The sequence below is a fragment of the Rhinolophus sinicus genome, chromosome 13 (genome assembly GCF_057876585.1).
Source record: "Rhinolophus sinicus isolate RSI-liver-muscle chromosome 13, RSI-T2T, whole genome shotgun sequence".
Lineage (NCBI taxonomy): Eukaryota > Metazoa > Chordata > Mammalia > Chiroptera > Rhinolophidae > Rhinolophus > Rhinolophus sinicus.
Genome location: NC_142513.1, coordinates 21,546,276 through 21,560,654, shown reverse-complemented (window position 1 = coordinate 21,560,654; position 14,379 = coordinate 21,546,276). Strand labels below are relative to the sequence as shown.

At 45.9% G+C, this 14,379-nt stretch overlaps 1 protein-coding gene across 1 annotated transcript; it reads left to right on the top strand.

Moving 5' to 3' along the window:
* The first annotated feature begins 2,891 nt into the window (after window positions 1-2,891).
* On the top strand, window positions 2,892-12,635 carry BPIFA2 (BPI fold containing family A member 2). Its single transcript, XM_074317789.2, has 9 exons — window positions 2,892-2,933; window positions 3,737-3,906; window positions 5,566-5,710; window positions 6,365-6,472; window positions 7,370-7,522; window positions 9,588-9,669; window positions 10,816-10,879; window positions 11,747-11,827; window positions 12,442-12,635. The coding sequence occupies exons 2-8, from the start codon at window positions 3,750-3,752 to the stop codon at window positions 11,785-11,787; spliced, it is 750 nt and encodes a 249-aa protein (XP_074173890.1). The 5' UTR covers window positions 2,892-2,933; window positions 3,737-3,749; the 3' UTR covers window positions 11,788-11,827; window positions 12,442-12,635.
* The last annotated feature ends 1,744 nt before the right edge of the window (window positions 12,636-14,379 follow it).

The window sequence follows — 14,379 nt, the reverse complement described above, 5'->3', positions numbered from 1 at the left end:
AACAAAACGAAAAGTTATGCAACAAAAGAGAAAAACAAGAGGGGTTGAAGGTCACTGTGTGGCCTTGGATGAGCCTTTCTCCTTCTCTGAGCTATAGGTTTCCCAAACCTCCCAGCAAGGAGGTTAAATTAATAAACTCTAAGCTCTCCTCTGGCTTTGGTGTCTGCGATGTTTCAAGTGCCGTGTATGACCTTCGAGCAGCCACCAGAAGGGAGGAGACCGATGTGAGTCTACAAATGGGTGCGTCAGTCAGGACTGCTGTGAGTTTCGGTGGCAGGAATCCAATTCACAGGGGCTTAAGCAAAAATAAAAAAAGAGGGAGGGAGAAATGTATTAGAAGTGAAAAATCTGGGGTTATATGACTTCGGGCAAAGCTATATCCAGGCACTTGAATTATATATGTTCTCATTTCTTTAGTATTTGCTTCATTCTCCAATGGGCTTTGACAGATAATAGCATCTAAAGTATCTAAGGGAAAAAACAGACCCAGGCAAGCTGGGGAGACCCAAATCCGCCTTTGTGGGTAGGGAGTCCTTTCACTCAGAACAGTGGTAACGTGTCTCCATGATTCTGTAAAAAGTTCTCCTCGTTGCTGGCAGGGAGATGTTGTGTATGAGTCTAGCTTTGCTGCCTTGGTCACCTGCATGCATGGGCACACATGTGTGTGGACATGCACATACACATACGTGTGAGTATGTATGAGCTTGTTCAAGAGTTCCACACACACTATGAGCAGTGGGATCCAGAGGACCTCAGGAAGAAGGGGGCACGGTTGCTCCCCACTTCGGGAGCTTTGCCTAGTGTAGACCAGACTTGAGGGTCACCCAAATGCTTTAGTAGACAGGGGCCCCTGAGGGTGTGGCAAAGTCCTGTCTTCATGTGAGCTGGGGACAGTGCAGCTGCAGAGACGTGGGTGACCCTGAGAATGGCGACTTACATAGCAGGACTTTTGAGCTGCATGTGAGAGGATAGGTTCCTCTTTCCCAGACCCATGCCCAGGTAATGAGAACTTCTAATTAGTGTTACCTCAGAGCTTGGCTGTGTGAGGCAGGCGGCCAGTGCCAGTGGGGGACGCTGGCTTTGTTCGGGGCGTAGTCTGTGCTGAGAGACAGCACCCAGCACTCTGTGGCTCCAGGGGGCCACGGCACGTCGAAATTAGGGTCCTGGGAGATTGGGAGGCTGAGAAAAGGAAAGATATAGGAAGCCTAAGAGAAAGATATCCATGTGGGGCATCTGGACTCAGGTAGAAAGAAAACCTAAGAAGAAGAATCATAAAAATGTGCCACAGTGGTCTTCGAACAAATAGACCAAGAAAATTTAGAATCACAGCTCATAGTCACGTCAAGTCCCACAGGAGCTCAGCAGTTATCTATTTCAATTTCTGAGCATATTTGGTGATGGGGACCTCACCACCTTCCCAAGTAGTGACTGGTTTCATAGGATGCCTTAGAGAGAGGTTTGGAACATTCTAGAGACAGGTCAGAGTCTTTGAAGCCTACATATGAGGAAAGCCTCAGAGCACAGAGTGGTAACAATTTGCTGAGGGTGGAGAACAAGTTTTTAAAAAATCAAATTGTGGGGGTGACTGGTTAGCTCAGTTGGTTAGAGTGCAGTGCCTTTAACAAAAAGGTTGCCAGTTCGATCCCCACATGGACCACTGTGAGCTGAGCCCTCCACAACTAGATTGAAATAACTACTTGACTTGGAGCTGATGGGTCCTGGAAAAACACACTTAAAATCAATTTTTAAAAAGTTTAAAAAAAATCAAATTGTGTTGACTTGCTGTGAAAGAAGCCATCGAGGAGCTGAAATCAGGGATAATGGGGAGGGGCCACCTCAGGTCAGCAGTCAGGGAGTTTCTGAAGAGGTGACAACAAGAGTTAGGGACAGTTGGGGAGGAAAGTCCTGGGCAGAGAGAATGGCTTATGCAAAGGCCCAAAGCAGGAAAGAGGTCAGAATCTTCTGGAATAGAAGAAAGACAGGTAGGGGCCCGGAGGGAGAAGTTGGAGATGAGTTTGGAGAGGCAGTGAGCAGATGAAACAGGCGCCTACAGGGCATGGTGGGACTTCAGGTTTAAGCTGAATGACATGCCTCTGGCTGCTGTGTTGAGTAGAGTGGATAGGGCAAGTGTGCAGACGGACACCAGGGATAAAGCTGTGGTGTGTGTCTCCTGACACTGGCTGTGCAGCCTCAGGCAAGGTGCTTAACCTTTCTGGGCCTCACTGCTGCCCACATATGGAGGTAAAGTGGAGGCAGATTTTGTTCACTCTCAGGAGGAACTCTACCAACTAGATGGAATAGGTAGGCTTAAAGAGTAGTGAGCTCCCCATCATTGCAACCATTCAAATGGAGGCTGGCTCCACTGTGAGAGATGCTGTAGAAAGCACACAGACACCGAGAAGGATAGGGCAGAATGACCTTTCTGCTTGCTGACTGTGACTCTCTGTAGGTCACAGTTCTGGTCTGATCTCTGTCCATGTCTTGCTGGGTGACCTCAAGCTGGTTGCTTCCCCTCTCTGAGCCTCAGTTTCCAAATGATGACAGAATTAAGATGGATGATCACGATAGGTTCTCACTAACAATTCTCTAATTTGCCCACTCTTAGTCTTTACCCCAACCCTCACCCACAATGGCCACCAATTTGGCAGCTGGAGGCTCCATGAGAATCGGTCTTAGTCTTGGCAGAAGGTCCTCCCCATATCCATCCATTCCAATTCAAGCATCCTAGGTGACCTTTGGATGGAAGTCTCTCTGCTCACCCTGAACAGGGGTTATTTTCTTTGGCCTCTCCTTGGATGGCCCCAGAACCAGGGCTTGCTTCCATGGGCAATCTCCCATCCTGTAGCCACCAATATAAGGGCCACCACCACCTAGAAGAATCCCAGGAGACCGTGCAGAGGAACAAGTGTCCGTGAGCATCCTCCTCCAAACCTGTGAGTGACAGGCTTCCCCCTGATGGTACCTTACAAGGCAGTCTTCTGAAGGTTTTGAGGGCAAGAGGCAGAGGGATAGGGCTGCTTGGATTGGTAACATTTTCAATATAGAAAATTAAGAGATAGATATAGATTATATTCAGAGAAGTGTCAAACTGATGGGCAATGCAGGGTCATGATATGGTGCCCATTTATTTGTTCATACTTTTATTCAGCAACTATTGATCTGTTGTACTGTATTAGGTGCAGGCTTTTTACAAGGGGCTGGGGATTCAGCAGTGAAATAACTCACAGTTCCTCCTCTAAGGACTTCACAGCCTAATGGTAAAGGTAGACAGGTCATCAGGTAATTGGTATGCAGGACTCTGATCCGAGAACAAAAGCAGGAAAGTGGTGGGACAGAGCCCCCTACCCTAAACTCTGAGGAGGGGCCTAGAATGGGCTTCATAGAGGGTGTGATGTCTTACTAAAGCCAGAGAATCAATAAGAAGTAATTTAGGTAAAAAATGCAAAGAAAAAGACAGATGTTTCAGGCAAAGAAGCCAGCATGTGGAAAGGACCTTTGTGTAAAGAGCATGGGCTTGTAGTCAAGTGTGACTTTTCCAATCGCAGCTCCTCCACTCACTGGGGGTGTGTCTCTGGGCAAGTTTCTCTAGCTTTCTTACCTGGCCTGCCCATCTGTAAAACAGGAGACAATCACATCCGTCTTAAAGGAATGTTAAGTGTAAGAGTGGTAAGTGCTCATTGAAGATTCCTTTTCCCTCCGGGTAACTTTCACTCCTGTTTCTCCTATGAATGTCCAGGTGTCAGGACAAGATGTTTCAGCTTTGGAAATTTGTTCTTTTGTGCGGCCTGCTCACGGGGACCTCTGGGTCTGTTCTCGAGGATCTTGGCAACAACCTGAATGATATTGTGAGCAATGTGAGACCTGCTCTCGATAAAGGACTTGAGACTGTTGACAAAACATTGGACGGTGAGTCAACAAGGCTGATAACAGGTGGCACCCAGAAGCCGGCCTTCTAAATGCTATGCCTGCATTACCAGGGGCTGCCCTGTATGGGTGGTTTCCTGGGAAAGGTGGTTGGTTATTCAGTTCCTGGCTGATTTACTTATTATTTTTCTATAAACAAACAATGTTTAAATAAATATCCTCTTACATATTATATCATGGTAAACTTTTTCCAATATATGCATAGGATAAATTCCTAAAAGTGAGATTTCAAAAGTTGGAAAGGCACGCACATTTTAAATTATAGTAGATGCTGACAAAGGATCCCTTAAATTATCATTTTCTTCAACAGTCGATGACAGTACTTTTCTTCCTACTCCCTTGACACTGGTATGGACAACTTAAGGGTTTTGCCAGTCTCATAGATGAAAGATCGTAATTCATTTCACTTTACATTTCTCTATGGAAGAATCCACTCATTTAAGAAATATTTTTTAGCTTTTTACATATTTTAACAAACATTTTGTTCATATTCTTAGCATATTATCCTGTCCGGTTGTTTAATTTTTTTTTATTGATTTGTGTTAACTAATTGGAAATTAACTCTACCTAGACTAGGTAACTGTATACCCACTTTTATATTTAATTGCATCGCCTTTTTATTCTGATTTCTTAAAATAACTTTGCTTTCTTTTCATTTTCTGGAAATATTAACAGCACATTGACAAGCATCCTTTATAGTAACTTCTGTAAGTGACTGCCTTTCAAATCTTGTCAGGGCTCAGTCAACCTTCAAAGATACAGAAGGGACCCAGTCTCTCATTTCACTGCTGAGAAAACTGAGCTCAGAAACAGAAGTGTCTGGGTCAAGGTCACCTAGTGAGTTATAGGACCAGACATAGTTTTGTTTAAGTTGGCATTTTCTATTTGCATCGCTATAACTAGGTAGATATTGTCCTTTGCAGAGACAAGTTGCAGTGCTATGATTATATATTTTTTCTTGTACGGTCTTTTGTTTTTCCTTGAGTTAGTGATTGCCTTGAATTATTTTACACACATATCATTCATTAACTCTTTTAATATGCACTCTTTTACATCTGCCATGTCATATATTCTGTCTAATCCTTCTTTTCTCTGGAGACCTCCCATTAAGACACTCTGTCCTCCCGCTCCTGTATGAGTTATTGCTCTCTGGGCCTGTTGCAAAGCGTTTATCCTGGGACTCCCACTTTTATGAGTTAGAGCCATATTTTGTCCTTGATTCTAGATTTTCTGTATTTTAGTTTACTCTCCCATTTCGTTTGACTTAGTTTTTCAAACTTGAGTGGACATCTCATTTAGAGCAATCGTCCCCCAAGTCACTACTAGAATCTGGTGTACAATCATTATCAATTTCCTGGTCAATTGATTTATGACTTTGTTGATGAATAATGAGTATATATTAATATGAAGGCAGTACGGAAGGAACAGGGGTTCCGTAGCTGTGTGACTTTAGGCACATTTCTTAAACTTCTCATTCTTTATTTCCTCATGTGTAAAATGTAGATAATATCAATACCTACCTCATCAAGTTGTTACAAAGATTAAATGGAATAACATAGGCAAATAGTCTTATCTAGTACCTGGCGCATAGTAACTGCTTCATAAGTGGTGCCTAACACTAAATAGCAATTGTTTTTTCAGCTACCCTTGAGAAACTGAAGATCGAGTTGTCCTTGCTTCAGGAATCCAAGCTTTGGCAACTGGCCAAGCAGAAGTTCCAGGAAGTTGAAAAAACAGTGAACGATGCCATTTCTAACATCATTTCATCTAAGTATAAGTCTTTGGGGTGAGTTGGTGTTTCATGGTGGAGATCTTTGCTCCTAGAAAATGGAACACATATCTTTGGTGGGGATATGTAAGTTTAAGATGAAAGACAGAAAGGTGACAAACCTTGTTTTTCCTCCAGAGCTAAGGTTGGTCTAAGGCCATGTCCACCAGAACTTGAGTAAATTAAAGGTGGGGTCACAGGGCCAATCTGGGCACTGCATAGGTTCCAGCTTCCACATTCTGTAATTTTAGGGTCAGGGTGAAGATTCTCTTCATTCTCACCTCCATCTATTTGCTGGTGCCTGAATTCCATTTTCCAAGTAATGAGACTTTCTTCTCCAAATATAGCTGAGAATAAAAGCTTGAATCTGCTCAGGAGAGAGAAAACTGGAATTCACACCCGCTAGCTCTACACGTGGAGTCAAACAGTTCTGGGTTCAAATTATGGCTCTGGCAATTATTCCCCTTTTGAATCTTGGGGGAAATCACCTCTGTCTGATCCTCGTATGCCATGCCATAAAATGGAGCCAACCAAACCTCTGAAGAGGGCTGCGGGAAAGACCGAAGTAGGCATGGGTAGGGAGGCCCAAATGCCCAGCACAAGGCTGGCTAAAGCAGTGCTCAGCGAATGGTTGTCATGAGGAGTGACAAGGTGGAATTCTGCTTTTTGCAGGTTGAAAATCAGCAATGCCCACATTGTGGATGTCAAAGCCGAATTGACTCCTAACGGCAAAGGCCTTGCCCTGAGGCTCCCCATCACCGCTGATGTCACCTTGATCTTGTGAGTACGCGTGAGAATCTGGGATTTGGGGTGGGGTGGGGGGCAGTGCAGCATAGCTGACGGATCTCCACAGTGGAATCAGGCACTTTTTCATACTGCTTTGTGGCCTTGGGCCTCAGTCTCCTAATCTATAAGTGAGGGGGTCTTTCCAGTCTAAAATTCTAACCTTTAAAAGTTTTTAAAGATATATATCTGGAATCAAAACATTTATCTAACTGTAAAATTTGCAAAAATTGAGAAGACATGAACACTTATAACTTGTTGGCAAAGTTTCTCCAGCATTATTTTGTCTCTCAAGATGCTCTTTAAATAGCAGAGACATTACAGATAAATGCATACAGTAATGTATAGTATACCATAAAGGGCACGCGTGAAAAATACAATTTTAAAGTATAGTAATTGGTGTAAAAGAGAGAGATAGGGAAATGAGCACCTGTGGATAAAATCTTTATAAATTAAGTGCATTTTGATTCCATGATTCATTAGCTGAGACCTTGGGAGAGTTACTTAACCTCTCTATACCAATGTTTTTGCATTCTGAAATAGAGATAATGATAGTACTTTTCCTTCATGGTATTACTGTAATGATTAAATTAATTAATACAGGTAAAATACCTTTTAAAACTGCCTAACGCACAATTTGTGCTCAATAAATGTTAGCTGTTATTATAATTTTAATTATTAATGTGGTGCTATATAAAAATTTCATATAAACCAAACCCACATAGTCAGGAGAAGAAGCCCCTAATGTAAATATGTTAATCCCATAAAGAATATGGACAATGTTGACATTATCCATAGATATTTTGGATAATGTCCACACAGGTGGAAGAACCCATGTTGGCAATGTGAAGGTCCTTCTAGAACTGTCTTCACTGTGAATCTTATTTCCTGCAGGCCTCTTGTTCGCCAGACAGTCAACCTGAAGGCTTCCTTGGACCTCTTGACTGGTGTCACAATTGAAACCAATGCCGAGACTGGCGTCTCCAAAGTGGTCCTGGGAGAATGCAGCAGTGACCCAGACAGCATTTCGATCACCTTGCAGGGCAGGTAAGGTCCATCCTTTTCAGTAGAGCTGAGCTCTCAGAGGAGTTGAGGACCCCTAATTTCAGCCCTATCCCTATACCTGGGAGGTGGCACATGTGGTGAAAAAGAGTTTAGACTCTGTAATCTGACAGATCCTGGTTCAAATACCAGCTCTGCCACTATCTTATAACTTTGTAACCAACTTAACCTCTCTGAGCCTCAGTTTTCACATCTGTAAACTGAAGATGACAGTAATACCTACTCATAGGCTGCTGAGCTGACCCAATGAGAAAATACAAGTGTTCAGCATAGAACGTGGTACATACTAAGCTCTCAGTAATAATATCCATGCTGACTTTCTGTCTCCTTGTTCTTTCCATTACTGAGACAGGAGTGTTGTGAAGTTGCTTATTTCATCTTTCAGCGCTATCAGAATTTTGCTTCTTGCTTTTTGAAGCTCTACTGTTAGGTGCATGCATATTTAGGATTGCTATGTCTTCTTGAAGAATTACCCCTTCATTGTTATGTAATGTTCTCAGTTACCATCATCATCATCAACAATAACAACAACTATATTTACCTTTCTGCCTCCAGTTGGGAGGGAGGAAGAGGAGTACGTGCTCACCACGGGCTCTAATTGCAGATTGTACCCAAATCGTTCTCCACCCATTGGAAAATTTCTGAAATGGGACCTTGAAAACTTAATCCTCTTCATTTAAATCATTGATCCCTGTTAATCCACAAAATCTACATCTTAAACTATGTGATTGAAAGAGTAGGTTTGGCTCCTGGAAGAAGGTGGAGGGAGAAAGGGCAACCTTGGCTGTGGCTGGGAGAGGAGAAATGTTCTGGAAGCTGAGGACTGGGGCAGGTTGGCTTTGGCAGGGAATAAGGCTGGGCCATGAGCACAAGTGAATCCACCCTACCCCCACAAGGGATCTGATCACATGTTGCCTAAAGATCTCCCTAAAACTAAAGAAAAGCTCCATGACCTAATGTTAGTTTGGACAGACTGGGATGAAAATTCATAAGCATGAGCCCTGCAGGATGCTACCTCTGGGTCTCAGTGTGTGTATATGTAAAACGGCATTCCATTCTGCTGCTCCAAATCCCCTCAGGGCTTTTCTTTCCACTTTGGATGGAATCCCAGCCCTTCCTATTGCCACTTAGGCTCTGCATGATCTGGCTCCATCCTCATATCACTACACTGTCCCCTTGCTCACCCTGCTCCAGACATGCTGGCCTTTGCTCTGTGCCTCTAACTCGCTCTTTCCCACCTCCAGACCTGTGCACATGTGTTCTGGCTACCCGGAACACCTCCCCCACCCCACTCCACAAACTTCTCATCCTTTAGGATCTACAACAAGTTTCCTCCGATTCTCTCTCGAAGGTGTCTACTCTCACCGTTCAGAGTACTTGTCACAAGTTACCATTATACATTTAATTGTATGTTTACTTCATTCATTCTTTCAGCTAAAAATGTATTGAGCACCTGCTATGAGCCAGGCAGGTAGTGTTCTTAGCACCGTAGAACTGATTGATAACAACAAGGGTCCTGTTCTTGCGGAGCATATTATCCTCAGGGAAAGGCAGACAGGCAAGCATTCAGTTCATCAATAAAGAGCCCTCAAGCACACTTAACAGGGAACTATGATACAAAGCCCTCCCTGAGGTGAGCAGTTAGGGAGGGCTGCCCGGAGGAGATGACAGTTACTCTGAGAGCTGAAGGTGGGGAGGAGCCAGGCTTAACAAGACTCGTTTAATGTTTTGGTACCAGGTTGGTGCTTTGCCCATCCCTATGTCCCTGCCTAGCTTGGTCCCTGGCACATAGTTGCTGCTCTGTAAATAATTGTTTGATGAATGAATGGGGTTGTGATGAGACTCTCATGAGGTATTGGGGTGAGCGGCTGGTCAGACATGGGGTTCTAAGTGATGGATAGAGACACTGTGCTTATAAAGGCATCTCAGAGTGCCTGGAGTTTGTTTACCCGCCTTCAAGGTGCTCTGCCATCTACCACCCTCTCCCACCCCTGCTGCTTAGCTGTTCTGCCCTCCTGACCGTGCTTGATGAGTTCCCTCTCTTTTGCAGCCACAGTGATGTGACCAAAAAGGTTGCAGACACGATGGCAAGCTTCCTGAGCAAGACTGTGTCCTTCCTGATAGAGAAGCAGGTGCGTGCTCCTCCATTCCTGGGGGCCCAGAGCCAGGTCTGGTGGTGGTGGTGGTGGTGGTGGGGAGTCAATGTGACATTTGCAGGCCTGGCTGTGCTTTCTGGTCCTCTTTCCTTCTGAAGTGTAAATTTCTCACTGGGCTGTCAGCTGGAACTGGCCCTCCTTTACTCAGCCTGGAGGGGCCTGGGGGGAAGGGCTGGGGTGGGTAGTAGGGAGAAGGCCTGGGGAGCAGAAGCTTGACAGCTGAAATCACTGAGTCCCAAACTTTAGGCACTTGCCATATCCATGTATTACCAATGTGTTTTTTTAGCTAATATTTTTCTGTAATCAACAGAGTTTGCTTACTTAAATGTATTTAAATACATTTATTTTCAAAAGGAAATTTAAATCCCTGCCATGAACGGAAATCACTATCACTTATCATATAATTAATTTTAAAAATAAACACAGGCCTATAAAATAGGTTTTTCATCTGCACATCATCCAAAATCTTATGTACCATGCGCAGAATTCCTGGGCATCATACAAAACTGTATATACTGTGTGTCCCAAATTCCAGAGATTCTGAATTAGTCATTCTGTAAGGAGGCTAGGAATCTGGGTTTATGGAAGAAAAATCCTGCAGATGGCTCTGTGATTCACTGAACTAGAACCTCGCTACTCAAAGTGTGGTCCTGTAGCCAGCAGTGCTGGCTGACTCACCTGGGAGCTTGTTAGAAATGCAGACTCTCAGGCCCCTCCCCAGACCTGCTAAATTGGAGTTTGCATTTTAACAAGATCCCCAGGGAATTGCACACAAAATTGTGAGGAACACTGCCCTGCAGTTCCCAGTACCCCATCTGACTCTAAAATTCCAGGGTTCCAAGTTCAAGGTTTCTGAGAGTATAGAGTTCTAGGATGTTAACACTCGATTCTCAAGAATCTAAAATTTAATGTTTTATGGTTTTAGGATTCTAGTGTCCTATGGTTCTCAGATTTTGGACTTCTAGGTTTCCATTGTTCTGGAATTCTAAAGCTCAAAGGTTCTAAGATCCCATGAGATGAGCATCTCTGTGAGTGGCTGGCAGTTTGTGCCCAGCTGATAATGGATTTGTCCTTTTTCCTTCTCTGGCTCTTCTCTCCCTCTCTATTCCCCGCCCCCCTCAGATGTGCCCATTGGTCCGCATCTTCGTCTCCACCCTGGATGTGGAGTTTGTTCAGAACATGATCGGTAAGTCACAGCCTTGGGAAGTGGGGCTGTTCCCTGTGCAGCCTCCCCAGAGAAGGCATGCAGCTCTGTGCCTGCGCCACAGGCAGGTCTGGTCAGGAGACCCTGGAGAAGCAGAGAAACCCAATGTCCTGAGCAAGTTGGGAGAATGTGGCTGGGGGGTTCCCTGCTGAATGGAGGGGGTTCTGTGGGCCTTTGAGAGCGCTCTACCATCATCCCTCAGTAAACTTGTAGAAGCTGCCTGGCAGAATGATGTGAGAAAGAAGATGAGCCAGATCTGAGTTGAAATCCTGGCTCTACTACTTAAGAACTGTGGGTCCTTGGTCATGTGGCTCTGCCTTTCTGAGACTTGGTTTCCTCCCAGGTAAAAGAAGATTGTGGGGTTGAGGAGTAGATTAAAAGAAAATGCATAAAGAGCCTAATATCCAATGGACATTGCTAAGAAACACCTTCCCTTTTCTTTCCCTTCTTATAAGAAGCTGGAACTTCCCTAGCCACTGAGGGATTTCTTTGGCCTGTGGGTCTTCAGGCATAGCTGGAGTTGCTGGGGATGCTGGAGCAATAGAAATGAGGTATACGAATGTGTCAGGGACCTGGAGGTGGCCTTTCTATGAAAATAGTCACAGGTCCAGCTCCTTGGGCAATTACTCTGTGCTCTGTGTACACCATCTCATTAGATACAACAAAACCAGTGGGGTAGGTACTGTCATTATACCCATTTTACAGATGAACAAACTGAGTCTTACAAAGGTGGAGTGACATGCCTGAGGTACCATGGCTGTTAGACTGACCCACTGGAGAGTGGTAGTCATTGGGGTCTGGTTTCTACTTCGTGGAGACTGAAGGCTGCTATTGATTTTTTTCCTCCAGATAAACTTCAGCAGGGACTCACCCCGCAAATCTTTGTCTGAAGAGGGCAGATGAGGAGGACCACTGTGATGCCCTTAGCTGGTAAGAGGCCAGGCTCTGTGACCCATGTTGAGGGAGGATGAGGCTCCCTCTCAGGGGCCTACGGTGAAGCCGAAGCAAAGCTTGGATTCTCTTGTTTTTCTAGCAGCAGAGTCCTGATCTCAGTCTTAGACTGAGCCCTGACCCTAGTCCCAGGCTGAGCCCTGATTCTGGTTACGTGCTGAACCCTGAGCCTTACTTAATCACATACACACTCTGAGCCCAGATCCTAGTCGCAGACTGAGTTTTGACCTCAGTTATTGACTGAGACCTGATATTAGCCATAGATTGAGACCTGACCTTGATCTCAGACTGATCCATGATCCTGACCAGATACTGAGCCTTGAACCCTGGCTCCAGTCTTGACCTCTGATCAGTCTTTTGACATCTGCCATTGTTCCAAAGGTGAGAGATGGGGAGCGTGAGGGGATAAGGATGGTTCAGTGCCAGGTGCCAGAGAAAGACCCCAAAGCACAGGTGCCAGTCCGTTCTCCAAGGCCTTAGAGCCTGCAGTGTATTGTGGGAAACAGCTTGGACAGCAGGGTCTGGTGACTAGCAGGTGCCCATAAGGGCCCCATTTGCGGTCAATGGCCTAACACCCTGTGATCTCATTCCAGATTAATTCCCAGTAGCTTGACCGTGTTCTCTTGTGGCATCTCCCTCTGGGAAGAGGCTGCTACCATTCAACTGGAATGAAAGCCTGAGCCCAGCCTGAAGGGTTCCTCTCAGCTACTCCTTCTCCTCACAGTCAAGACAGTGGTTTCTATGTTCATCACCCTCCACCACCAGCAATAAAGGTCACTTCTGCATCTTCCTGTGTGACTCGTTGCATGCCTTCCATTTGGGATTTGGAGAGGGTAAGGGGTGCAAGTAGGGTAGCAGAGACCTAGATCCAGAGCTGGAAGGGACATTTGTGACTATCCAGCCCACCTTTTTGTTTTACAAATGGGTACACTGAGGCACAGAGGGCAAAAACCTGACCTGAGGTCCCATAGCCAGTCTGTGGCAGTGGCAGAATCCTTGATTTATCCATTCACACATTCAGCGGGTATATAGTGAGCACCTACTGTGGGCCAGGCAGGCAGTGGGAACAGGACAGTCATATTCTGGGACAACTCTACCTGGTGCTTTCCTCCATTCCCCTCCAGGGACTCTGAGAGGCCTTGTGGAGGGTCTGGGGACACCTGATCTGCCTGGACCCAGGAGTATGGGGCAGAACATGGGCCACATCCCAGCCTGCCTTTCCATGCCCTCTGAGGGCTAGGGTTCCACTGCAGCTAAGATCTCTTCAAGCAGTGCCTGAGAGCACCATGGTCTCCAGCCTCTAGGGTTCACCCGTCTCTCCCATCACCAGCCCTGACAGCCTGTGTGCCACCTTCCAGGCTGCATGAAAGCCCTGCCTGCCTGGTGAGGCCAAGGGCCCTGGTTCAACTGTCCATGGAGACCAGCCACTCTCTCCACCCAAGACTCCTCCATCCACATCCCAGAATTTAGCTCAACCAAGGCTGTGCCAGGCCATAGTCAAGACAGCATTACTCTGCTTATACTAAGGCCACCACCATCGTAGAGGGCTGCCTTTGCTGGCACACATGAACTCATTAATTCTTCACAACACCCCAATACCAGGAGATACCATTCTTGTCCCCACTTGACTGGTGAGGAAACTGAGGCTCATAGAAGCAAAGTGACTCATCAAGGTCACACAGTGAGCAAGTGGCAGAGCCAGGATTTGAGCCCACGGCTATGAGATCCTTTGCTCAAAGAGGTGACATCCTAGTTCCCAGAAACTTTAGCTGCCTCTCCCCAGATCCCAGCAGGCCCTGCTTTCTTCTGCTCAGGACAGATGAGGTCAACTTGTGGCTGTTCTTCCTTCTCCACATGCAGGCCCTCAGTTTCCCCCTTGCCCTAGAGAGAAGGGGACACCACCCCTTCCACGGAGTCACGTTCACCTCTGCAGAAATGCAACATGGGCCGCACACTGTTTGCCATTGCCTCCAGATCCCAGCAGCCTCCCCGTTCCAAGAGGGCATCTGACTTTCCTGCCAAGAGGTCCATAGAATTTTTGCCCATTTTGCCAAGCAGTCATCTCATTACTCTGCACAGTTGCTCTTGTCTCCACAGGAAACTCAGCTTCAGAGAGGTCAAGGCCACACAGAGGCTTGCACCCAGCTACCACTTCACCCAAGGGCCTCCCCGTTGAAGAAGGCTGCCTCATGGAGTCAAATCACTTCAGGTCACCCTTGGGGTGACCTGGAGGGGCCTTGAGCCAGTTCTCCTGAGCTCTCTTGAGAGGACCTCAGTTCAGGTTATGACAGGGGGCTGCTGGGTCCAGGGTGAGGCCAAGGAGTTGGGCATATCTGAGCTCGAGTCAGCCCTTGCCACCTTCTAGCCCTGAAACCTTGAGCAAGTTATTTCACGTCTCAGAACCTGTTTTCTCACCTGTCAAATGAAATGAACAGTAAAACCTCCCTCCTTAGGCTGTTATGAGGATTACAGGAGCCAATGAGTAGAAAGTGTTTAACAAGGGCCTGACACCTAGTGAACACAGGATGAAT